The sequence below is a fragment of the Schistocerca piceifrons genome, chromosome 2 (assembly GCF_021461385.2).
Source record: "Schistocerca piceifrons isolate TAMUIC-IGC-003096 chromosome 2, iqSchPice1.1, whole genome shotgun sequence".
Lineage (NCBI taxonomy): Eukaryota > Metazoa > Arthropoda > Insecta > Orthoptera > Acrididae > Schistocerca > Schistocerca piceifrons.
Window position 1 is genome coordinate 1,085,010,055 of NC_060139.1, and position 27,835 is coordinate 1,085,037,889.

At 45.9% G+C, this 27,835-nt stretch overlaps 1 protein-coding gene across 1 annotated transcript in view; it reads left to right on the plus strand.

Annotated features, from left to right (window-relative positions):
- LOC124776144 overlaps positions 1 to 27,835 on the plus strand; it is a 46,937-nt gene that overhangs the window by 10,817 nt on the left and 8,285 nt on the right. Inside the window, exon 2 of the mRNA XM_047250980.1 lies at positions 12,294 to 13,146. Coding sequence (XP_047106936.1) covers positions 12,294 to 13,146 — 853 coding nt within the window. The remainder of the gene's footprint in view (positions 1 to 12,293; positions 13,147 to 27,835) is intronic.

The following is a 27,835-nucleotide window of genomic DNA, read 5'->3' on the forward strand; positions in this document are numbered from 1 at the left end:
TTCTGTCGCTGTCCACGTTTCTCCTCCATAGGTGACAATAGGGAAGTAATAACTCTTGTACATGAGGAGTTTTGCTTTTTCTGAAACTTCCTTATTCCAAATCAGGTGTTTTATTGTTTGGTAGAAAGTGCATCCCTTTCGTAACTTCCTATTAAAGTCTTTAGTTATTCTTCCATCACTAGATATTTCACTTCGCAAGTACGTCAAACTGTCTACAACTCTGAGAGGTTCTTCATTCAAAGTAATAATCCCGTTGATCCTTTTGGCTCTTCCAAATACCTTTACTTCACTCTTACCTCTATTTACTTTTAATCGATACCTTTTCATTATTTCTTTCCACGCATCAAGTTGTAACTGTACATCCATCTCTTTATCGCCCCATATTACCATATGATCTGGAAAAATCTTCTTTTTGTCTTTCCTTTTACTGTATCTTTAAACTGCCGTATGCACTCCTTCCATTACAACATTAAAAAGTGCAGGAGATAGAATACTTCCTGGTTGAAGTCCTTGTCTTATTTCGAAGTATTCAGAGTTCCCCAATGATGTCCTAATTTTACAATTGTGTCCTCTGTACATTGTTTTTATTAGATTAATGTATCCATCTTCTATACCTATCTTCGTCATTTCTCTCACAGTCTTTCTCTGTTAACTGAGTCATATGCCTTTTCTATGTCTGTTAAAACCATTATCACCCTTTTTCCATCAGTTGACGGATAGAAAATATGAGGTCGATCGTGCTTCTTTCTTCCCTAAACCCATGCTGTTCTTCAGTCAGCTCCTTTCCTATCATTTTACTTATTCGATTTAGTAGCTTTCAAAAATCTTGGCTGTATCATTCATTAGAGTTATTCCTCTGTAGTTTTTACAAAGTATTTTATTGCCTTTTTTAAAGATGGGAACAGTGCCTCCTGTTCTCCAATCGTCAGGTATTGTACTATCTGTCACCACACTTGACAGTACTCTATACAGCCACTGCATTCCCAATGGACCTGCTGCTCTTATCACGATTGTCAGTATTTCATATAAATCAGAATTTCATAAAATTGTTCACCGACTTTAAAAACTTTAAAATGCTGACATTATCTACTCAAGCGATATAATCTTACTTTGAAGGTTTCACACAGTAAGACAAGTATCACAGAAACTATATATATGGCTGAGGCAGCTTGACTGAAGGCATGTGCTGGGCTGGAAACGCTTACTACTTTGTCAGGATGCGGCATTTAATATTAAAATTTATGCCATTCGCTACCGGAAATAGAAGTCCTTGGTGCTTCTTCTGCACTGAATGTCGGCCACGCAATCTGGAGAATAATCAGCTGAATCCAATAACAGATTCACGGCTACCGAGGGTGCCGCATCAGCTAGGAGTGGAAGTCGATGACTCCTTGTTATGGCGACTCTGCTGCCCGCAGGCGAGGTAGGCAAGCGCCGTCGGTAGCTCTGCTTTCGAAGACGGCGGTAGCCATGATGTGTGTATTTTGAGTCACACACTGTTCTGGGGAGTTCTCGATCCCTCCTAGATTGCTGCCCTCGTTGTTTCCCTCAGGTGGACTTTGATTTCGGATGCCGTGTAGTTGTGCTGAATGATGAACCTGGTCCGCCAATGTGGTATGCCTCCAGATACGTGCGACGTTGGAGTTTAGGGCATTTTCCACCCTGGACTGTAGCTGTGTGGGTAGACCCTCTGTCTTTCCATCAGTGCTGGCTGCTGTGCTGTTGTTAAGCAATGGATATTAGACTCCATCAGCCTTGGCTTCGGACAGCTGATCGTCTCGCAGAGCAGTGAGTGCAACGCCCACAACAGGACAATCTCACGTACTAGATTTTACCAGATCATTACGAGAGAATCGAGTGTGAACGACATGAACGCCGTTGATTATACTGACTGAGCGTCAAAAGCTAGTAGGGGGTGGAGTGTTCATCTCGCCGAGGAGAGGCTCTGCTCTATGACGTCATTCACAGTGACAGAATAGATTCAGCTCTTCCCTGGTCGTCAGCGGTCTTCAGTGCCGCTACATTTGCTTTACTGCTTACTCAGACTCCCGATAGTCGTTGTTGTGTCCCACCAGATATCTCTTGTGTAACGTTACGGGATAATGAAGGCGGTTCGGTCTGCACTGTTCTGAGTTGCTCGCAGTCTGTTTTAAGACTGGTGGGGTGACTGTTTTGCCTGGCCCAAAACGGTATTGAGATGTTTACGTTGGTGGCTGGCGACACTTCTGCGTGACAAAGTAATGCTGGCTGGTAGAACTTAGAAAACGTTTTACTCTTTCGTTTCCTTAGTAGCTTTAGCTCGTAACGCTGCCCAAATTATCCAATCTATGTTAATTTAGTGTTTGATAATGAGAGCACTTAGCGACTTCCAAGACAACACGATTTCAAACCTTTTTTTTTTTCCCTCACCTCACTCACATACTTAACGTTAAATATTTAACATACTAGCTCATTTGCAAAGTAGCCAGATATTTCATGGTGCTTTGTATATAGCTGCTTGATTCTTTAAAGAATCTGTGGTGGTGTTTAAAGGTAATACACTATAATAAGCAACACTCCATTTCTGTTTGCAACTGTGTATGAGTTAAACACACGACTACTGGTGTACCTGCACTGAGTGGACAAGTGTTATGCAATAACTTTTAATATCGAGTCGGACCTTCTGTAGCCCAGCTCAGCGTAGCAACTCGACAAGGCACGGACTCAACAAGTCGTTGAAAGTCCCCAGCGGAAATACCGAGCCATGCTGTGTCTACAGCCGTCCATAATTGGGGAGGTGTTGCTGATGCAGCATTTTGTGTATGAACCGACCTCTCCATTATGTCCCGCGAATGTTCGATGGGATTGATGTCGGGCGATTTAGGTGGCCAAATCATTCTCTCGAATAGTCCAGGATGTTCCTCAAACGGTCGTGGCACATTATTGTCCATAAAAATTCCATCATTATTTGGGAATATCACGAATGTCTGCAGATGGCCTCCAAGTAGCCGAACATAAGCATTTACAGTCAATGATCGGTTCAGTTGGACTGGAGGACCTAGTCCATAGCACGTAAACACTGCGCACATCATTATAGAGCCACCACCAGTTTGCACTGTGCCCCTGTTGACAACTTGGGTCCATGGCTTCGTAAGATCTGCGCCACACTCGAGCGCTGCCATCGGCTCTTACCAACTGAGATCGGGACTCATCTGTCCTGGTCGTCTGTGATCCAACTGATACATTCACGAGCGCAGGATAGGCCTTGTCGGCGATATCGTGTTGTTAGCAAACGCACTCGCGTTGCTCGTCTTTTGCCATAGGCCATTAACGTCAAATTTCCCCGCACTGTCTTAAAGGATACATCCGTCGTACGTCCCACATCGATTTCGGCTGTTATTTCACGCAGGGTTATTTGTCTGTTAGCACCGATAACTCTACGCAAACGCCGCTGCTCTGGGTTGTTAAGTGAAGGCCGTCGGCCACTGCGTAGTCAGTGGTGAGAGGTAATGAGTGAAATTTGGTGCTCTCGACACCACTTGACATTGTGGATGTAGGAATATTGAACCCTCAAACTATTTCTAAAAAGGAATGTTGTGGTGTGCGTACTGTAAGACCTTCGGTATACACACCATCAGATTATTTGACTTGTCGCTCTAACGAAGCTAGGGGAGTGTCAGCAATATGGTTGGTTGGTTGGTTGTTTCGGGGAAGGAGACCAGACAGCGAGGTCATCGATCTCATCGGATTAGGGAAGGACGGGGAAGGAAGTTGGCCGTGCCCTTTGAAAGGAACCATCCCGGCATTTGCCTGGAGCGATTTAGGGAAATCACGGAAAATCTAAATCAGGATGGCCGGACGCGGGATTGAACCGTCGTCCTCCCGAATACGAGTCCAGTGTCTCAGCAATATGTCTCGTGGTCTTATCGTGGCGCGTTTATCTTCTGCCGTTAGGCCAGACGATAGAAATGCCACTTGCACGCTTAGAGTAGCAGATTGACGGTGACCAACTTTAAACGGAGCTTGATTAATTTTCACACACATTTATTAAAATAATAAAAAACATAGACATTACGCAACTTGATTCTGGATGCTGTTTACAACTGACAATCTGAAGTTCGTTTGGTCTTGGTACGTTAATCTTATTCTCACATATCTCTGATACTTGACAAAGTGTTTATACATTTCTCTTCATGGCTATGTACAGGAATATGATAATCTTATTAGGCGGAAACTGAAACTTGACTATAGACTGGTACAGACAAATGCAGACTAATGTAGACTGACTAATCTGAGGTCTGTACACTCGTTATAATATTTGCGCGTTCAGGTATCACCGCGCGAGTGTGATCCGCGAGGAGAAAAGGTTCTACGTTAGCAGCAATCTCATTGGCTGCATTACATATTAATACGCGGATCGGCGGAAGCAGAATTTGGTCCGTCGTTATGGCAGCGCCATCTCGTAGATCGGAGACGGACGAGCGCTGCGCCTGCGCTGTCGTGCTTAGCCGGGCGCGCTCTAGTGGGAGAGTTGTGTACGTGCTGACTACGCGGAACTATGTACACAACAAATGTGCCATACATCTAGCTCCAGCTACCATTCCGCGTACGAAGTCCGTTAATTGCCGTGGTCTGGCCATAATCTGCTGACATGAATCACTTGAGTACAAGTGACAACCTCGCCAATGCACTGCCCTTTAATATCACCTCAGTGTCCAATGTTCTGCGTGGTGTGGTAAAAGAGGCGCACGAGTACGAGGAGGAGGGGATTAGTTTTAACGTCCCGTCGACAACGGCGTCATTAGAGACGGGGCACAAGCTCAGATAGGAAAGAATGGAGAAGAAAAGCGACCTTGCCCTTTCAGAGGAACCATCCCACCATTTGCCTTAAGCGATTTAGGGAAATCATGAGAAACCTAAACCAGGATGGTTCGATGAGGATTAGAACCATAGTCCTCCCGAAAGCGAGTCCAGGTTACAATTACTACACTGCCGCGCTCGGAGTGTGGTGTGGTGAGATGGGAGGGTCTGTGGTGGCATTGCTACTCACAGCATGTCTTCGTGTGGTACTTAAAATTTATTGTGGTATCTAACAAGGGAATGGTCAGACTTGTCATGTCGAAACCTGTGTTGCTTTTTTTACCACTGTGAGTTAACGGTGCAAGAAGTCTGTATGCAGAATTTTAGCTGCTGACATGACCTGGAAGTCTGTAAACAATTCTATGAAGGAAGACATTATTGTCACGTGGTTTCCGCGCGTATAACCGCCTCTTGTACAACCCTGACCTCTTTCGCTACGTTATACCAACGCCATCTAGGAACAAGGTGGCGATAGCTACGCCCCGCTCTCTTGCCACAGCAGTCAGAGAGCTGATTCCCCCAGAGAAAGCGATCGTATGATAATTAAACATTCGTGGACAAATATGGCTGATATGTTATCTACAACATTCTTTCCAAATAGCTATGAAATAGTTACAAATAAATATACGGTTTAGAACACGTCCAAATTTTATTTCTTGTAATTACCGCAAAAATGCGAAATATTGATACAATGTTCAAAACATAGGTTTTTTGTGCACCAAGAACATACAAGCAATGACGACGTATGACAGCCCTGCAAATCACAGACGTTGTTAGATGTCCGTAGACAAAACTAGGCTGGTGTTAGGAATGAATCAGGCCTAGTATCAGTATATTTCGAGGAGTGCCACGCATCTTTAATCAAACTCTGAAACCGTGGGGAGGAAAATTGATAATGTACAAATGATTGCAGCTTGAGAATATTATCACTGTGATAGACAGGAAATCCCCCCATGAACCATGGACCTTGCCATTGGTGGGGAGGCTTGCGTGCCTCGGCGATACAGATAGCCGTACCGTAGGTGCAACCACAACGGAGGGGTATCTGTTGAGAGGACAGACAAACGTGTGGTTCCTGAAGAGGGGCAGCAGCCTTTTCAGTAGTTGCAAGAGCAACAGTCTGGATGATTGACTGATCTGGTCTTGTAACAATAACCAAAACGGCCTTGCTGTGCTGGTATTGCGAATGGCTGAAAGCAACGGGAAACTACAGCCGTAATTTTTCCCGAGGGCATGCAGCTTTACTGTATGATTAAATGATTATGGCGTCCTTTTGGGTAAAATATTCCGGAGGTAAATAGTCCCCCATTCGGATCTCCGGGCGGGGACTACTCAAGAGGATGTCGTTATCAGGAGAAAGAAAACTGGCGTTCTACGGATCGGAGCGTGGAATGTCAGATCCCTTAATCAGGCAGGAAGGTTAGAAAATTTAAAAAGGGAAATGGATAGGTTGAAGTTAGATATAGTGGGAATTAGTGAAGTTCGGTGGCAAGAGGAACAAGACTTCTGGTCAGGTGACTACAGGGTTATAAACACAAAATCAAATAGGGGTAATGCAGGAGTAGGTTTAATAACGGATAGCAAAATAGGAATGCGGGTAAGCTACTACAAACAGCATAGTGAACGCATTAGTGTGGCCAAGATAGATACGAAGCCCACACCTACTACAGCAGTACAAGTTTATATGCCAACTAGCTCTGCAGATGACGAAGAAATTGAAGAAATGTATGATGAAATAAAAGAAATTATTCAGATAGTGAAGGGAGACGAAAATTTAATAGTCATGGGTGACTGGAATTCGAGTGTAGGAAAAGGGAGATTAGGAAACATAGTAGGTGAATATGGATTGGGGCTAAGAAATGAAAGAGGAAGCCGCCTGGTAGAATTTTGCACAGAGCACAACATAATCATAACTAACACTTGGTTCAAGAACCATGAAAGGAGGTTGTATACATGGAAGAACCCTGGACATACTAAAAGGTATCAGATAGATTATATAATGGTAAGACAGAGATTTAGGAACCAGGCTTTAAATTGTATGGCATTTCCAGGGGCAGATGTGGACTCTGACCACAATTTATTGGTAATGACCTGTAGATTAAAACTGAAGAAACTGCAAAAAGGTGGGAATTTAAGGAGATGGGGCCTGGATAAACTGAAAGAACCAGAGGTTGTACAGAGTTTCAGGGAGAGCATAAGGGAACAATTGACAGAAATGGGGGAAAGAAATACAGTAGAAAAAGAATGGGTAGCTTTGAGGGATGAAGTAGCGAAGGCAGCAGAGGATCAAGTAGGTAAAAAGACGAGGGCTAGTAGAAATCCTTGGGAAACAAAAGAAATATTGAATTTAATTGATGAAAGGAGAAAATATAAAAATGCAGTAAATGAAGCAGGCAAAAAGGAATACAAACGTCTCAAAAATGAGATCGACAGGAAGTGCAAAATGGCTAAGCAGGGATGGCTAGAGAACAAATGTAAGGATGTAGAGGCCTATCTCACTAGGAGTAAGATAGATACCGCCTACAGGAAAATTAAATAGACCTTTGGAGATAAGAGAACGACTTGTATCAATATCAAGAGCTCAGATGGAAACCCAGTTCTAAGCAAAGAAGGAAAAGCAGAAAGGTGGAAGGAGTATACAGAGGGTCTATACAAGGGCGATGTACTTGAGGACAATATTATGGAAATGGAAGAGGATGTAGATGAAGATGAAATGGGAGATATGATACTGCGTGAAGAGTTTGACAGAGCACTGAAAGACCTGAGTCGAAACAAGGCCCCCGGAGTAGACAACATTCCATTGGAACTACTGACGGCCTTGGGAGAGCCAGTCCTGACAAAACTCTACCATCTGGTGAGCAAGATGTATGAAACAGGCGAAATACCCTCAGACTTCAAGAAGAATATAATAATTCCAATCCCAAAGAAAGCAGGTGTTGGCAGATGTGAAAATTACCGAACTATCAGTTTAATAAGTCACAGCTGCAAAATACTAACACGAATTCTTTACAGACGAATGGAAAAACTAGAAGAAGCCACCCTCGGGGAAGATCAGTTTGGATTCTGTAGAAACACTGGAACACGTGAGGCAATACTGAACTTACGACTTATCTTAGAAGAAAGATTAAGGAAAGGCAAACCTACGTTTCTAGCATTTGTAGACTTAGAGAAAGCTTTTGACAATGTTGACTGGAATACTCTCTTTCAAATTCTAAAGGTGGCAGGGGTAAAATACAGGGAGCGAAAATCTATTTACAATTTGTACAGAAACCAGATGGCAGTTATAAGAGTCGAGGGACATGAAAGGGAAGCAGTGGTTGGGAAGGGAGTAAGACAGGGTTGTAGCCTCTCCCCGATGTTGTTCAATCTGTATATTGAGAAAGCAGTAAAGGGAACAAAAGAAAAATTCGGAGTAGGTATTAAAATTCATGGAGAAGAAATAAAAACTTTGAGGTTCGCCGATGACATTGTAATTCTGTCAGAGACAGCAAAGGACTTGGAAGAGCAGTTGAATGGAATGGACAGTGTCTTGAAAGGAGAATATAAGATGAACATCAACAAAAGCAAAACAAGGATAATAGAATGTAGTATAATTAAGTCGGGTGATGCTGAGGGAATTAGATTAGAAAATGAGACACTTAAAGTAGTAAAGGAGTTTTGCTATTTGGGGAGCAAAATAACTGATGATGGTCGAAGTAGAGAGGATATAAAATGTAGACTGGCAATGGCAAGGAAAGCGTTTCTGAAGAAGAGAAATTTGTTAACATCCAGTATTGATTTAAGTGTTAGGAAGTCATTTCTGAAAGTATTCGTATGGAGTGTAGCCATGTATGGAAGTGAAACATGGACGATAAATAGTTTGGGCAAGAACATAATAGAAGCTTTCTAAATGTGGTGCTACAGAAGAATGCTGAAGATTAGATGGGTAGATCACATAACTAATGAGGAAGTATTGAATAGGATTGGGGAGAAGAGAAGTTTGTGGCACAACTTGACCAGAAGAAGGGATCGGTTGGTAGGACATGTTCTGAGGCATCAAGAGATCACCTATTTAGTATTGGGGGGCAGCGTGGAGGGTAAAAATCGTAGAGGGAGACCAAGAGATAAATACACTAAACAGATTCAGAGGGATGTAGGTTGCAGTAGGTACTGGGAGATGAAAAAGCTTGCACAGGATAGAGTAGCATGGAGAGCTGCATCAAATCAGTCTCAGGACTGAAGACCACAACAACAACACAGACAGGAAATTGCAGTGATCTGCACACAATAATTTTCTCTGTTAGTTTTCTGTAAAATGCCTTCTACTGACGGTAAAATTCTCTGTCCAAAGGTTGAATTACGTTCGTCGTGCCGGGTGGAATCCGAAGTACCTCTACTTCTTTGTGAGGGTGGGTTCGAAATACTGCTTTTAATAAATCAGACCTTTTATGACCTGACTACGAATCTAGAAGGAGAACTGATTTGTTCCCGCGGAACGGAAGAAAAGCATGACGCATGAAAAGTGTAACGTTTTCATTTCCCATTTTTCCAGACTTCGATGCGTCTACTACATGATTGTTTGCGTAGAACATTGTTCTTTTGACACGTGGTCCAAAACGTCAACTTGGTTCTTGAAGACACACATATAGTTTAGGCAGCAATGAAGCATCTATACTAATTATGGGCATTATAGTGTATGAATGGGTGAGTGCAGTCGTGGACTGCGCAATCGCCTCAATATGTTTTTCCCCTTTGAATGACAGTGTTCTTTTCGCATACATTTATTTTTGAAAACCTGACTGATCTGCATTGTACACGTACGATTCACTAAAACTAGCGATCTTATTTTTTGTATTCGTAAGAAAAGCTTCTATCATGTCGATTTGTGTCACTTCCTTTTCCGACCTCTTTCTTGATAGAAATTTTATTATTTTTCTTGCCACAATTCTATGTGATATTTTGAAGCGACTAATCCAACTTTGAGAAGCTGTAAATTCTTTAGCGCCTATCGCGTTGGTAATCTCTAACGCCCAATCACGCAAAGTTGTATCGCTGACACTAAATGACTGTTGTCTGCCATCGGTAAACAGCTCAAAAAGTCGCGCATTTATCTCCGTCGTAATTTCCAGTCGACTCTTACGTCGTCCAGCGACTTCCTTTTTCCATCTATACAATTCACGTTCAGAACGGACAAAACGATACTTATTTTGAACAGTACTGACACGTAGGCGTTTCTTACCACTTTCGTTCAACCAGTACGTCACCGCTTTTTCTTTGTCTGATAAGGTAATTGTAGTTGCTGGTGTTACTTTCGGAGACAATTGATGATGGTACGTGGCACTATCACTCGAAGAGTCTTCATGAGTGCAACTTTCATCGGTGTCTTCGCCGTCTGTAGATTCATAGTCCGCAATATCGAGTGTTCCAGTTGTATCTAGCGACATGTTTGCGCCATTTACATGCTCGCCTATAAGTTTAACAACCGTGTCGCACAACACATAGCCTTCACGCGTGTTTTCTGTTGATTGCTTCAATTGACGTCTGTGGTATATCTCCACGGAAAGCAGCAAAACATTTACAGGGTTCGCCATCACCTGTGAGTGGAGATTAAATGTTCACCGTAAAGTGGCTTGCGGAGTATAGATGAACCTGTACAGAACATCTTTCACTTCTCTAACCAGTTTCAGGACGGTATTTTTCCACATACGTACCAGAAATTTAAAGGACGTGTATGCCACAGAAACGAATATTCGTTTCCCCTTTCCACCAAAACGTGCAGCGATATTCCTCTTTAGTGAACTTCGCGATATGACGGCCGCACTTCCCGACCATGCGCACAACGCTCGTGACTCGCCATTTCCAGGGGTGGCCAGCCGTCACTGCAAGCGCCAAGCAGGAAACACAGCCACGTTCGCGATTTTTTTTTAGGGAACTCCCAGTTCATGTAAGCAGCTAAAATTTTGCATACGGACCTATTGCACAGTTAAATAAAAGTGCTAAAAAAAAGCAATACATGTTTCGGCATGACAAGCCTGACCATTCCCTTGTACGAGGTGCATTCAAGTTCTAAGGCCTCCGATTTTTTTTTGTAATTAACTACTGACCCGAAATCGATGAAACTGGCGTTACTTCTCGAGGTAATCGCCCTGCAGACGTACACATTTTTCACAACGCTGACGCCATGATTACATGGCAGTGGCGAAGGCTTCTTTAGGAGTCTGTTTTGACCACTGGAAAATCGCTGAGGCAATAGCAGCACAGCTGGTGAATGTGCGGCCACGGAGAGTATCTTTCATTGTTGGAAAAAAGCCAAAAGTCACTTGGAGCCAGGTCAGGTGAGTAGGGAGCATGAGGAATCACTTCAAAGTTGTTATCACGAAGAAACTGTAGCGTAACGTTAGCTCGATGTGCGGGTGCGTTGTCTTGGTGAAACAGCACACGCGCAGCCCTTCCCGGACGTTTTTGTTGCAGTGCAGGAAGGAATTAGTTCTTCAAAACATTTTCGTAGGATGCACCTATTACCATAGTGCCCTTTGGAACGCAATGGGTAAGCATTACGCCCTCGCTGTCCCAGAACATGGACACCATCATTTTTTTCAGCACTGGCGGTTACCCGAAATTTTTTTGGTGGCGGTGAATCTGTGTGCTTCCATTGAGCTGACTGGCGCTTTGTTTCTGGATTGAAAAATGGCATCCACGTCTCATCCATTGCCACAACCGACGAAAAGAAAGTCCCATTCATGCTGTCGTTGCGCGTCAACATTGCTTGGCAACATGCCACATGGGCAGCCATGTGGTCGTCTGTCAGCATTCGTGGCACCCACCTGGATGACACTTTTCGCATTTTCAGGTCGTCATGCAGGATTGTGTGCACAGAACCAACAGAAATGCCAACTCTAGAGGCGATCTGTTCAACAGTCATTCGGCGATCCCCCAAAACAATTCTCTCCACTTTCTCGATCATGTCGTCAGACCGGCTTGTGCGAGCCCGAGGTTGTTTCGGTTTGTTGTCACACGATGTTCTGCCTTCATTAAACTGTCGCACCCACGAATGCACTTTCGACACATCCATAACTCCATCACCACATGTCTCCTTCAACTGTCGATGAATTTCAATTGGTTTCACACCACGCAAAATCAGAAAACGAATGATTGCACGCTGTTCAAGTAAGGAAAACGTCGCCATTTTAAGTATTTAAAACAGTTCTCATTCTCGCCGCTGGCGGTAAAATGCCATCTGCCGTACGGTGCTGCCATCTCTGGGACGTATTGACAATGAACGCGGCCTCATTTTAAAACAATGCGCATGTTTCTATCTCTTTACAGTCCGGAGAAAAAATATCGGAGGCCTTAGAACTTGAATGCACCTCGTAAGAGTGAAACTATTAAATGATAAGTAGCAAGTAAAGAAGTACTGGTTTAGAAATGAAAGTACTCGGCACCAAGGACAAGTGATGGTTTCGCCGTGTCCCCAGGTGAGGCTGTCCGCCCTGGTGTTGAGCGGCACCATGCGCTCGGTGCTGGTGCCTGCGCTGGCGGGCGCCCTCTGCAGTTCGGTGTCCGGCGTGGTGGCCGCCACCTGCGCCCTGCTGAGGTGCGCCTCCCGCCTGCCGAGCGCCATCTCCGCCATCGAGAGGGTCGACCATCTGCTCGCCGTAGACCGTCCGCGCTCCTACTCCACCACCCGCACCTACTGTGTCCTCTCGCTCTCCGTGGTCCTGCTCTACCAGGCCGCTCTGGCCGTTTATAAGGGCCTCGTCGTGCACCAGTACGTCCTGTTCCCCTTCGTCGCGACCATCACCATGCTGACACTACTGCAGTTCTTGACGCTGGTACTCACGCTCCGCTACAGGTTTCACACTCTGAACCGGGAATTAGTCAAGTGTCTAGGTTACACTGGTAACAACTTGGAACTGCTAGACCAAATACACAACTGTGGCGGTACAAAGTGGCGTTCGGTGGACACTCACAGCCTGACAGACCACATCGTCATGGGCGACGACACACTGTGCGCGCGGCTTCTGCAGCTTCAGGTTGTTTACAAGAGACTCACTCAGTTGGCTTCATCTGTCAACGACATGTACGCAGTACCGATTGTTGCTCTAGTGGTTCAGGACTTCGCAGTCATTACAGGACTGGTTTTCCACCTTCTGCTGGTCGCCTTTTCGGACAGGGAGTACGACGCAGTCGATACCACTATCGACCAGTCTTTCATGGTCCTGTCAGCTCTGAGACTCGTCTGCTTGGCCTCGGTGTGTCAGACGACATCGTCGCAGGCTGCGAGAACCGTAGATGTGGCCGAGGAACATCTTCTACTGAATATGGCAAGTGAGTATATGCACCACAAAATCATCATGTTATAGAAATGTAAAAGCGACACCAAATGTCAAACGGAGACGGTGTGTAAGAGCACTATTTTAGAGAACCTTTACTGATTTTTTTCGTTCAGTACTGTGCTAGTGGTGCAAAACTCGAGTTGTGGAATGAAGCATTCCAACTATTTTACAAGTGTATGCATCACCATCATGGGCTTCTCACAAGGGAACCTCCCCATCGCACACCCCCTCAGATTTAGTTATAAGTTGGCGCAGTGGATAGGCCTTGAAAAACCGAACACACTCTTTCAAATTCTAAAGGTGGCAGGGGTAAAATACAGGGAGCGAAAGGCTATTTACAATTTGTACAGAAACCAGATGGCAGTTATAAGAGTCGAGGGGCATGAAAGGGAAGAAGTAGTTGGGAAGAGAGTGAGACAGGGTTGTAGCCTCTCCCCGATGTTATTAAATCTGTATATTGAGCAAGCAGTAAAGGAAACAAAAGAAAAATTCGGAGTAGGTATTAAAATCCATGGAGAAGAAATAAAAACTTTGAGGTTCGCCGATGACATTGTAATTCTGTCAGAGACAGCAAAGAACATGGAAGAGCAGTTGAACGGAATGGATAGTGTCTTGAAAGGAGAATATAAGATGGACATCAACAAAAGCAAAATATGGATAATGGACTGTAGTCGAATTAAGTCGGGTGATGCTGAGGGTATTAGATTAAGATATGAGACACTTAAAGTAGTAAAGGAGTTTTGCTATTTGGGGAGCAAAATAACTGATGATGGTCGAAGTAGAGAGGATATAAAATGTAGACTGGCAATGGCAAGGAAAGAATTTCTGAAAAAGAGAAATTTGTTAACATCGAGTATAGATTTAAGTGTCAGGAAGTCGTTTCTGATAGTATTTGTATGGAGTGTAGCCATGTATGGAAGTGAAACATGGACGATAAATAGTTTGGACAAAAGAGAATAGAAGCTTTCGAAATGTGGTGCTACAGAAGAATGCTGAAGATTAGATGGGTAGATCACATAACTAATGAGGAGGTATTGAATAGGATTGGGGAGAAGAGAAGTTTGTGGCACAACTTGACTAGAAGAATAGATCGATTGGTAGGACAAGGTCTGTGGCATCAAGGGATTACCAATTTAGTATTGGAGGGCAGCGTGGAGGGTAAAAATCGTAGAGGGAGGCCAAGAGATGAATACACCAACCAGAGTCAGAAGGATGTAGGTTGTAGTAGATACTGGGAGATGAAGAAGCTTGCACAGGATAGAGTAGCATGGAGAGCTGCATCAAACCAGTCTCAGGACTGAGGACCACAACAACAACAGGTCTCTGTAGACATTCTGCAAGCGCCTATGAATATCTTAGATGGTCTGGTTTTCCACTTAAAGAAACTCAATGACAGCTCTCTGCTTGGAACCCACCTCCTTTACAGACGTCACTTTGAAGGCTGCGTGTAGGGTCGCCATCTACGGTACTTCATGAAACTGTAGGGGCTGAAGCGGGAATATTCAACAACGTATCACAACAAATTCCGGAGCTATTTGTTGTAAATCATTTGTCTCGTGTGGTATAACAGAATTATTGTGTTTGCTGTAGGGTTTAGCTTACTTATATTCATGAAGTTGCAGTTTTCCAGTAGGTAAGTGTTATTTATATGCTCTTAAAGAGTTCATTACCTACAGTTAAGGTCACAAGTCTCAAACTTTTCATGTTGTTTTGTTTTTAGAGATTCTTTGGTTTGAAGATTTTGTGTTGGCTGTATTAAATGCTCTCATGAATCAATAAAAAGACTGTTTAGTTTTGTTAAATATTTTCGTGGCCTGGGCGATTACCGCTCTTCTCCAGAAATAACTTGGTGAAAGGTCTAGCGGAAACGTGCCACCAACAGCGTGCAAAAATCTTAACGTCACGATTCAGGAGCGTCAGCCGGTGGCGCGCGGTCCGGCGCTGGTCGTCGGCGACCATATGAACTAATTCAGTTGGACTGTGGACCTCGTGCCTTACAGGCCCAGATCTAGGGGGGGGGGGGGGGAGGCTGAGGAAGAGGAAGAGAAGGGGGGCAAACCAGGGTATCTGCCTCGGGCAGCAATTCGTATTTTTGAAGAAACAAGATGGCCAGCGGTCGCCTCACGTGACGGCCGTCAGATGCGTCCGCGCCCGCTGCCGGTCCAACGCTGAATAAACACGGGAATAATAGTCGTGGAGTGCGATGCATATGTCACGTTGCGTGGAGAGGCGTCGACCGACCTCCGTACGATTGAGTCTACAGCGCTGTTCGGCGTCGTTTACGTTCACGAAGTACACGGAACATAGACAGGCGTTCACTTGCTAGCCTATCCTGCGCCCTTGATCGAACTACCGCCCCGTCTAGGTGGCCCCGTGTGTGGGCGATGTTCTGAGCCTTAGCGTGGTGAGTCGCCATTTGTCACTCTGGAGATAATGTCATAGTATCACAGTCCCTCAGTGCCTTGTAATAGAAATCAAATGTATGTCTGCACCAAGCTGCGTGATCTCGATCATAGTTAATCAGCGTTCGTCGTAGGCCCGTTTTGGCGCGGTCCAACCACTAGTGGATCATCATAGGATATTCCCGGAGGTGGATGTCACACTAAAGCCAGGTATCCTCAATGGTTTGAGGGCAGTGCGGGTAAGCTTAGCGAGTGACGGTTAATTTCCACGGCCAGCGGCTTCTCCACACTCGTTATCGGCGATGGTTGATAGCATATATGTATGCCAAATGGTCCGAAAAAGCGGCAAGCCAAATTTCCACATCCTGCGTCTCAGCAGTGACAGAACGTGAAACACAAATCCGTCAATGTGATTGGCAGAGTGATTCGTGCAGCGTGTATACAAGGGTCTGTGGCCGTGATAATTTTGCCAAGTGTCCAAAATCTGCAGGTCCCAAATTATCGTCCTGAGCTCTGGGCATGGATTACGTCAAGGGAGCTGGTCTTTGAGTGCCAGCACCCAACTGAAGTCACCCTCGAATATTAAATGTACGGGGCGTCCTTGGAAGAGCGCCGCGACTTCTTCTGCAAGGAAACGCGAACGTTCGCGACGTCTGTTCGTGCCAGAAGGTGCGTAGATGTCAACGAGACATATACCCAGGACCATTTTTCGAGTCCCTGGCAGATAATGGGTATTGACCGCCACTACTCCTTCCTGTAGAAGTTTAGGGGCACCGTTGCCTGTGGGAGAGGCGTGGGACAGGCATGAGCGGCAGACGCACATTTCTGGAAAATCGTCGACATATACATACTTCCCGGAGAAAGGCCATATCGATGGCAGGAGCATGTAGCATATCCCGAAGCGAAGATACCTTAGTTCGAGATATACTTCCCGGAGAAAGGCCATATCGATGGCAGGAGGGTGTAGCATATCCCGAAGCGAAGATACCTTAGTTCGACATATACTTCCCAGAGGAAGGCCATATCGATGGCAGGAGCGTGTAGCATGTCCCGAAGCGAAGATACCTTAGTTCGACATATACTTCCCAGAGAAAGGCTATATCGATGGCAGGAGGGTGCAGCATATCCCGAAGCGAAGATACCTTAGTTCGACATATACTTCCCGGAGAAAGGCTATATCGATGGCAGGAGCGTGTAGCATATCCCGAAGCGAAGATACCTTAGTTCGACATATACTTCCCGGAGAAAGGCTATATCGATGGCAGGAGCGTGTAGCATATCCCGAAGCGAAGATACCTTAGTTCGACATATACTTCCCGGAGAAAGGCTATACCGATGGCAGGAGTGTGTAGCATATCCCGAAGCGAAGATACCTTAGTTCGACATATACTTCCCGGAGATAGGCTATATCGATGCAGGAGAGTGTTGCATATCCCGAAGCGAAGATACCTTAGTTCGACATATACTTCCCGGAGAAAGGCTATATCGATGGCAGGAGCGAGTAGCATATCCCGAAGTGAAGATACCTTAGTTCGACATATACTTCCCGGAGAAAGGCTATACCGATGGCAGGAGCGTGTAGCATATCCCGAAGCGAAGATACCTTAGTTCGACATATACTTCCTGGAGAAAGGCCATATCGATGGCACGAGCATGTAGAATATCCCGAAGCGAAGATACCTTAGTTCGACATATACTTCCCGGAGATAGGCTATATCGATGCAGGAGCGTGCAGCATATCCCGAAGCGAAGATACCTTAGTTCGACATATACTTCCCGGAGAAAGGCTATATCGATGGCAGGAGCGTGTAGCATATCCCGAAGCGAAGATACCTTAGTTCGACATATACTTCCCGGAGAAAGGCTATACCGATGGCAGGAGTGTGTAGCATATCCCGAAGCGAAGATACCTTAGTTCGACATATACTTCCCGGAGATAGGCTATATCGATGCAGGAGAGTGTTGCATATCCCGAAGCGAAGATACCTTAGTTCGACATATACTTCCCGGAGATAGGCTATATCGATGCAGGAGAGTGTTGCATATCCCGAAGAGAAGATACCTTAGTTCGACATATACTTCCCGGAGAAAGGCTATATCGATGGCAGGAGCGTGTAGCATATCCCGAAGCGAAGATACCTTAGTTCGACATATACTTCCTGGAGAAAGGCCATATCGATGGCAGGAGCATGTAGAATATCCCGAAGCGAAGATACCTTAGTTCGACATATACTTCCCGGAGATAGGCTATATCGATGTAGGAGCGTGCAGCATATCCCGAAGCGAAGATACCTTAGTTCGACATATACTTACCGGAGAAATGCTATATCGATGGCAGGAGCGAGTAGCATATCCCGAAGCGAAGATACCTTAGTTCGACATATACTTCCCGGAGAAAGGCTATATCGATGGCAGGAGCGTGTAGCATATCCCGAAGCGAAGATACCTTAGTTCGACATATACTTCCCGGAGAAAGGCTATATCGATGGAAGGAGAGTGTAGCATATCCCGAAGCGAAGATACCTTAGTTCGACATATACTTCCCGGAGAAAGGCAATATCGATGGCAGGAGCGTGTAGCATATCCCAAAGCGAAGATACCTTAGTTCGACATATACTTCCCGGAGAAAGGCCGTATCGATGGCAGGAACGTGTAGCATATCCCGAAGTGAAGATACCTTAGTGCACGTTCGTATAGTAGTAATGTCGCAACGCGGTAAGTTTGTAGTCGGCCCATCGCACCCTTGTCGGCCATCGACACCAGTGTCAGCGATGTGGGCGCGTCGCGTTATGTCAGGTTCAAATGGCTCTGAGCACTATGGGACTTTACTTCTGAGGTTATCAGTCCCCTAGAACTTAGAACCACTTAAACCTAACTAACCTAAGGACATAACACACATCCATGCCTGAGGCAGGATTCGAACCTGCGACCGTAGCGGTGGTGCGATTCCAGACTGTAGCGCCTAAAACCGCTCTGCCGGCGTTATGTCAGGATGACTTATCGTAGTCACCGACAGCGGCAGAGGATCACCACTGTTCGGATGGAATCACTGGTGCGGTGTCTGACACTATGTGCGATGAGTCTTCTTCAGAATCGTTCGCCCAGATTCCATGAGATACCATCGACTGTTGATGGAATATCTCAGTTGTGGTTCCTGGGACAGACTTCGCGGTCGCTACGGGCCAGTAATCTGTGGCGGATATCTCCATGCGATAGTGCCTTAGAGAGGGGTCTGAAGGACTGGAGCCATCGCCAATGAGAACTACAGGGTGTGGTGCTACTGCGACTCCTTTATCGCCATCACCACCGTTAGACTGTGAAACGTCCCCTTAGAAAAATTTATGAATTACTGTGCTGATAAACCTCTACGTTATTTAATTTCCAACAGCTGAGCAAAACTGAACGTACTCACACATTGCTCTCTTTACTTCTTCTGATCGACACTAAACTGACACACAATTTTTTAGCGCAACGCTATCTGACTTTCAAAAATCTCTACAAAAGAATGGCCCTGACTAACAATAACCTACACCTTTCATGAATCACTTACCTCACGAAAATCTTCGTTACTCGAACTACTGCGTACAGCGAGCGCCAATACTGCCAGCTAAATAAAAGATTCTAACTACTGAAGGCACTAAATACTGATAGGCATAGTCAGCAAATGAAAGATTTTGATAGAGAACAAACAATGCATTTACCTTAATAATGTTCAAAAGTCATAATATACAGGGAGAGTCACCTAACATTACCGCTGGATATATTTCGTAAACCACATCAAATACTGACGAATCGATTCCACAGACCGAACGTGAGGAGAGGGGCTAGAGTCATTGGTTAATACAAACCATAAAAAATGCACGGAAGTATGTTTTTTAACACAAACCTACGTTTTTTTAAACGGAACCCCGTCAGTTTTGTTAGCACATCTGAACATGTAAACAAATACGTAATCAATGCCGTTTGTTGCGTTGTAAAATGTTAATTACATCCGGAGATATTGTAACCTAAAGTTGACGCTTGAGTACCACTCCTCCGCTGTTCGATCGTGTGTATCGGAGAGCACCGAATTACGTAGGGATCCAAAGGGAACGGTGATGGACCATAGGTACAGAAGAGACTGGAACAGCACATTACATCCACATGCTAACACCTTTTTATTGGTCTTTTTCACTGACGCACATGTACATTACCATGAGGGGTGAGGTACACGTACACACGTGGTTTCCGTTTTCATTCACGGAGTCGAATAGAGTGTGTCTCGACATGTCAGGCCAATAGATGTTCAATGTGGTGGCCATCATTTGCTGCACACAACTGCAATCTCTGGCGTAATGAATGTCGTACACGCCGCAGTACATCTGGTGTAATGTCGCCGCAGGCTGCCACAATACGTTGTTTCATATCCTCTGGGGTTGTAGGCACATCACGGTACACATTTTCCTTTAACGTACCCCACAGAAAGAAGTCCAGAGGTGTAAGATCAGGAGAACGGGCTGGCCAATTTATGCGTCCTCCACGTCCTATGAAACGCTCGTAGAACATCCTGTCAAAGGTCAGCCTAGTGTTAATTTCGGTATGTGCAGGTGCACCATCATGCTGATACCACATACGTCGACGCGTTTCCAGTGGGACATTTTCGAGCAACGTTGGCATATCATTCTGTAGGAACGCGATGTATATTGCAGCTGTTTGGGCCCCTGCAATGAAGTGAGGACCAACGAGGTGGTCGCCAATGATTCCGCACCATACATTTACAGTCCACGGTCGCTGTCGCTCTACCTGTCTGAGCCAGCGAGGATTGTCCACGGACCAGTAATGCATGTTCCGTAGATTCACTGCCTCGTGGTTTGTGAAACCCGCTTCATAGGTAAACAGGTAGAACTCCAACGCATTCTCTGTTAATGCGCATTGACATAATTTCACTCGATGATTAAAGTCATCTCCATGTAATTGCTGATATAGCGACACATGAAACGGGTGAAAGCGGTGACGATGCAGTATGCGCATGACACTATTTTGACTCAGTCCACCGGCTCTCGCAATGTCCCGTGTACTCATGTGTGGGTTCATGGCAACAGCAGCTAACACACCAACTGCACCCGCTTCTCCTGTGACGGGCCTGTTACCGACCCGTTTGCGTGCTACGACCATACCTGTTGCATTCAGTTGGCGGTAGATGTTTTACAATGTGCGGCACGTTGGATGCTCTCTGTCCGGGTACCGTTCTGCAAACACCCTGCAGGCTTCAGCTAAATTTCGTCGACACTCGCTATAGATGAGTATCATCGCCGCCTTTTCAGAGTTCGAATACACCATGGTCACAGTTCCTACAACACTACACTATCACAGACGTCTGGTAACAGGGTGTACTACAGTTGGTCTGCGTGCGGAGACGAATGCAGAATAACAATAGCAGCAAGCGCTACATGCGGACACTGCGACAGCTAGACCAAACCACAACAGTGCACTACAGCCACACTCGTAAACACAGTCGTCATCGTAAACATGTCCCTGCAGATGCTGCTCGCCGACCGTGGCCCGTGTTTGTTACAACACGCAACTGAATGTTGGAGGTTTCAAGCGTCAAATTTAGGTTACAATATCTCCGGATGTAATTAACATTTTACAATGCAACAAACGGCACTGATTACGTATTTGTTTATATGTTCAGATGTGCTAACAAAACTAACGTGGTTCAATTTAAAAAACACGTAGGTTTTTGTTAAAAAACATACTTTCGTGCATTTTTTTATGGTTTGTATTAAACAATTACACTAGCCCCTCTCCTCATGTTCGGTCTGTGGAATCGGTTCGTCAGTATTTGATTTGGTTTACGAAATATATCCAGCGGTAACGTTAGGTGACTCACCCTATATATATATATATATATATATATATATATATATATATATATATATATATGTATATATATATATACAGGGTGTTTCAAAAATGACCGGTATATTTGAAACGGCAATAAAAACTAAACGAGCAGCGATAGAAATACACCGTTTGTTGCAATATGCTTGGGACAACAGTACATACAGTACATTTTCAGGCGGACAAACTTTCGAAATTACAGTAGTTACAATTTTCAACAACAGATGGCGCTGCAAGTGATGTGAAAGATATAGAAGACAACGCAGTCTGTGGGTGCGCCATTCTGTACGTCGTCTTTCTGCTGTAAGCGTGTGCTGTTCACAACGTGCAAGTGTGCTGTAGACAACATGGTTTATTCCTTAGAACAGAGGACTTTTCTGGTGTTGGAATTCCACCGCCTAGAACACAGTGTTGTTGCAACAAGACGAAGTTTCCAACGGAGGTTTAATGTAACCAAAGGACCGAAAAGCGATACAATAAAGGATCTGTTTGAAAAATTTCAACGGACTGGGAACGTGACGGATGAACGTGCTGGAAAGGTAGGGCGACCGCGTACGGCAACCACAGAGGGCAACGCGCAGCTAGTGCAGCAGGTGATCCAACAGCGGCCTCGGGTTTCCGTTCGTCATGTTGCAGCTGCGGTCCAAATGACGCCAACGTTCACGTATCGTCTCATGCGCCAGACTTTACACCTCTATCCATACAAAATTCAAACGCGGCAACCCCTCAGCGCCGCTACCATTGCTGCACGAGAGACATTCGCTAACGATATAGTGCACAGGATTGACGACGGCGATATGCATGTGGGCAGCATTTGGTTTACTGACGAAGCTTATTTTTACCTGGACGGCTTCGTCAATAAACAGAACTGACGCATATGGGGAACTGAAAAGCCCCATGTTGCAGTCCCATCGTCCCTGCATCCTCAAAAAGTACTGGTCTGGGCCGCCATTTCTTCCAAAGGAATCATTGAACCATTTTTCAGATCCGAAACGATTACTGCATCACGCTATCTGGACATTCTTCGTGAATTTGTGGCGGTACAAACTGCCTTAGACGACACTGCGAACACCTCGTGGTTTATGCAAGATGGTGCCCGGCTACATCGCACGGCCGACGTCTTTAATTCCCTGAATGAATATTTCGATGATCGTGTGATTGCTTTGGGCTATCCGAAACATACAGGAGGCGGCGTGGATTGGCCTCCCTATTCGCCAGACATGAACCCCTGTGACTTCTTTCTGTGGGGACACTTGAAAGACCAGGTGTACCGCCAGAATCCAGAAACAATTGAACAGCTGAAGCAGTACATCTCATCTGCATGTGAAGCCATTCCGCCAGACACGTTGTCAAAAGTTTCGGGTAATTTCATTCAGACACTACGCCATATTATTGCTACGCATGGTGGATATGTGGAAAATATCGTACTATAGAGTTTCTCAGACCGCAGCGCCATCTGTTGTTGAAAATTGTAACTACTGTAATTTCGAAAGTTTGTCTGCCTGAAAATGTACTGTTGTCCCAAGCATATTGCAACAAACGGTGTATTTCTATCGCTGCTCGTTTAGTTTTTATTGCCGTTTCAAATATACCGGGTATTTTTGAAACACCCTGTATATATATATATATATATATATATATACACTCCTGGAAATGGAAAAAAGAACACATTGACACCGGTGTGTCAGACCCACCATACTTGCTCCGGACACTGCGAGAGGGCTGTACAAGCAATGATCACACGCACGGCACAGCGGACACACCAGGAACCGCGGTGTTGGCCGTCGAATGGCGCTAGCTGCGCAGCATTTGTGCACCGCCGCCGTCAGTGTCAGCCAGTTTGCCGTGGCATACGGAGCTCCATCGCAGTCTTTAACACTGGTAGCATGCCGCGACAGCGTGGACGTGAACCGTATGTGCAGTTGACGGATTTTGAGCGAGGGCGTATAGTGGGCATGCGGGAGGCCGGGTGGACGTACCGCCGAATTGCTCAACACGTGGGGCGTGAGGTCTCAACAGTACATCGATGTTGTCGCCAGTGGTCGGCGGAAGGTGCACGTGCCCGTCGACCTGGGACCGGACCGCAGCGACGCACGGATGCACGCCAAGACCGTAGCATCCTACGCAGTGCCGTAGGGGACCGCACCGCCACTTCCCAGCAAATTAGGGACACTGTTGCTCCTGGGGTATCGGCGAGGACCATTCGCAACCGTCTCCATGAAGCAGGGCTACGGTCCCGCACACCGTTAAGCCGTCTTCCGCTCACGCCCCAACATCGTGCAGCCCGCCTCCAGTGGTGTCGCGACAGGCGTGAATGGAGGGACGAATGGAGACGTGTCGTCTTCAGCGATGAGAGTCGCTTCTGCCTTGGTGCCACTGATGGTCGTATGCGTGTTTGGCGCCGTGCAGGTGAGCGCCACAATCAGGACTGCATACGACCGAGGCACACAGGGCCAACACCCGGCATCATGGTGTGGGGAGCGATCTCCTACACTGGCCGTACACCACTGGTGATCGTCGAGGGGACATTGAATAGTGCACGGTACATCCAAACCGTCATCGAACCCATCGTTCTACCATTCCTAGACCGGCAAGGGAACTTGCTGTTCCAACAGGACAATGCACGTCCGCATGTATCCCGTGCCACCCAACGTGTTCTAGAAGGTGTAAGTCAACTACCCTGGCCAGCAAGATCGCCGGATCTGTCCCCCATTGAGCATGTTTGGGACTGGATGAAGCGTCATCTCACGCGGTCTGCACGTCCAGCATGAACGCTGGTCCAACTGAGGCGCCAGGTGGAAATGGCATGGCAAGCCGTTCCACAGGACTACATCCAGCATCTCTACGATCGTCTCCATGGGAGAATAGCAGCCTGCATTGCTGCGAAAGGTGGATATACACTGTACTAGTGCCGACATTGTGCATGCTCTGTTGCCTGTGTCTATGTGCCTGTGGTTCTGTCAGTGTGATCATGTGATGTATCTGACCCCAGGAATGTGTCAATAAAGTTTCCCCTTCCTGGGACAATGAATTCACGATGTTCTTATTTCAATTTTCAGGAGTATATATATATATATATATATATCAGTTCATGACATCAATTCTAAAAATTAACTCTCTCTGATGGACAAACGCCCAGATCACCCGCTCTCAAAACTCCACCATCTCACTCCCCACATCCATTGCTGCTGGCGGCCCACCTCCAACTGCGCAACGCTACGCGCTGTTCACATCCAACTGCCCAACACTACAATAGCTATTATTCCAACAATGCCAACCAGCCACAGATTTCACATAGCACAGTCAGTTATTTTCATATAGGCGCTACGTGGCTTTACCAACATAAAAACCTAAACAGCCTACTTACAACTGTTCACAGTCCTTTCAAGACGTTCACAGGATGCAGTCATCTGACGAAGCACGCTGCCGTTGTTTGGTGTCTTCGCAGGGAATGTTGCTTGCGGACGTGTGTGTCAGTATTCGAAGGAGCATGGATCTCTTTGACTGCTCTGCTCTCGGTAAGAAAGGCTGCAGTTGTTACCACATGTGCGTCAGTATCCATCTTCCCACCCGTGTCCTCCTGCAAGGTCGGCCGTTGATTGTCTTCTGAATAGGGCGCTGAAGTAGTGCATGCGTCCAATACTTCTGACTCCACCTTATTCGTCCTGTAGGGGGCGTCTGTCTGACGGGTGTCGACTTCGGAGTCACAGTTCCACCTGTCGGGATTTGAGCAAATCGTCGTTGTAGACACGTCGACCTGACGTGTCCGACTTGGCCACAACCGGGGTAAGTACATGGCTGTCCATTGTACATAATAATCGCCCTACAGAGGTCGGTGACCAGTTAGTACGGCACTTGTGTCGCCAACTCAGTTTCAATCTGTCGTACTCCATTGAGGGTATGTCCATTTTTCAGGCATATGGCTGACCACTTCGCCGTAAGATTGGAAAGCAGTGGTGACAGCGTCCGGTGGTACTTTGAACGGGTGTTGGAAAACTCGTAGTGTACGGAGGCCGAGTCCCGCGTGATCGATAGAAACGGATCAAGTATGACCATCAGAGTGTTCGAATTTCAGATTCTTCTGTTGTACACATCGTCACTGACTTACTTGATGTACACGAACTTGTACACGACACTACTTGTAATAGAAAGGCGGATACCGATGACGTCCTGTGGGTCAAAACGTTCAACTTCAAAAGCTTCCGGCCTGCGTGATTGGGTTGAAAACTGATCTGTATAGTGGTTTGCTGTATTAGTGCACCATGTTATGTCCACTGTGATGGGTTCTTAGTTAGTCCGACGAAGAAGTAAACAACTACGCGCGCACGAGACTCCGCAGACGGGACGTAAACAGCACGTCCGCGCACGACCTAAGGCTGACTTAGCCGATTGAGCTACGCAAGAACAGCCTACAACCCGTCCGCACAGCTTCATTTCCACAAACACCTCTTCTCCTGCCTTCCAAAGTTCACAGACATTTTCCAGAAAGTTTCACATCAGCGGACACTCTGCTGCAGAGTAGAAATTAATTATGTGAAGTTTGGTTGCTCGGCTGTTAGGAAATGTATGTCCTGTAGCATCAGCCCAATCGTCTTCTTCACCAGCGAGGGACAGGGAGGGCAGTACAGTTTCAGGTTAAGTGCCGCTCTGCAGTATCTGTATACTCTTATGCTGAGATGTGACTGTCTTACGGTCTGTGGGAAGGAGAAGACTATGACGTGACAACCATGGCGGACGAAGACACAGCGCTATGTTCTATTCGGGGTTAAACGGAGGACGAACGGAGACTGGTTCGACTCTCAGAGTTGGGTCAGCTTAGAAGGCGAAGAAGAACACTGCAGCTAAACGATGTCGACATGTTTAGGCATACTATCTGAGGTGCATTCGAAAGCAAGTCATTTGACAGAGATTAAGTCAAAACTCTTCCGTTTCCGAAAAAAGATTCAAGCCGAAGTACGTAAAGGAGCCGCTTCGCAGGCCATTTCCATGCATGTGGTTTAGCTATAGCGAAATTTATACATCTGATTGTGAAAAAAGACGAAAAGTGACAGGGTACGTCCTTATGAAATCTGATACCACATCATGTTCATCGATGCAGACTGTAGGCGCTTTGGTCTTTTTTTTTCGAGTAAAATAAAAAAAAAATTCTAACATTTGTGAAGATGAAAAAGCGATGGAAAGTCTTACGTAACTCTTGCTGGAATGTGTCAGTTTTGTAAATCGTATAAGATGGGCTCACAATACAACACATGTACTTATGATCTTTAATGGACATCAGTTAACGTCACATACGAGATGAAGGCATCGCAAGTATTAATAAACGTTTACGAACGTAAGCTCAATGCACGTGTACTACGAGAAGAAGGAAAGACGTGTGTGTGCTATCCGGGAAGAGCAGAACAACAAAGACTGGGGGCGCGAGTGGAAATACAAATTTAATCTCTCAATTGAAGTTCACACAGGATCTGAATACAAACAATGTCAGACGGAACTGTACGCTGTGTCCCTATCACAGTCACTGAACACTGTCACTTCAAGTCTGTATATGTCCGTAGTTACAAGCGGTGAGACCAAACACCTTTGTTTTTTCTTTTTATGAGTGGAGCCCCTCCACGCCCACACCGGCATGACAGCCAACACAAAAGGTCTACTACCATATCTGTATATTAATTAGTTTTCGCTAAGTGAGGTCGAAAGCTGAACAAGGGGTGGTGATTTGAAGGGCAGAGGAAAAAAAGCGCCAAGGCGAGAGACACGGGGGGGAAAAAAAACTTCTGCGATTGTTGGGTCGGGTTGTAAGAGTAGTAGCGGTTTTCTTGGTGGCTGCGACAGGTCATGCAAGGGTAGGGTCTTTCAGTAGTGGGTATCAAGCATTCAGATATGTTTGGCGTTGTGCAGCGGAGTTACTCGGCAGGATGGATGGTGGGGGTAAGTTCGTATGGGACTACGGGACCAAACTGCTGAGGTCATCGCTCCATAGGCTTACACACAACTTAATATAATTTAAACTAACTTACGCTGATGACAACACACACACCCATGCCCGAAGGAGGACTCGAACCTCCGACGGGGGGGAGCCGCGCGAACCCTGGCAAGACGCCTAAGACCGTGCGGCTTTCCCGCGCGGCCCTACTCGCAAGAGCAGGTGGGTACCGGTGTTGGCTTCGCGGTCACCATCAACGTACCTGTAACAGGTGGGTTCATCATTGTTTAGTGTCCGATAGATCATATATTGGATTCACAGTGCGGGGTAGTGTCGGCAGTTTGTTTGTGCGTTACTGTGCGAGCTTGTCGGCTTGCCTGCTGTAGCCTGTAGGTCGGCTTTAATAGCAGCTAGCATATCGTCAGTGTTGCTGACTGGCAGTGGCTTGCAGGTGTTGTCGCTTGTTTTTTGAA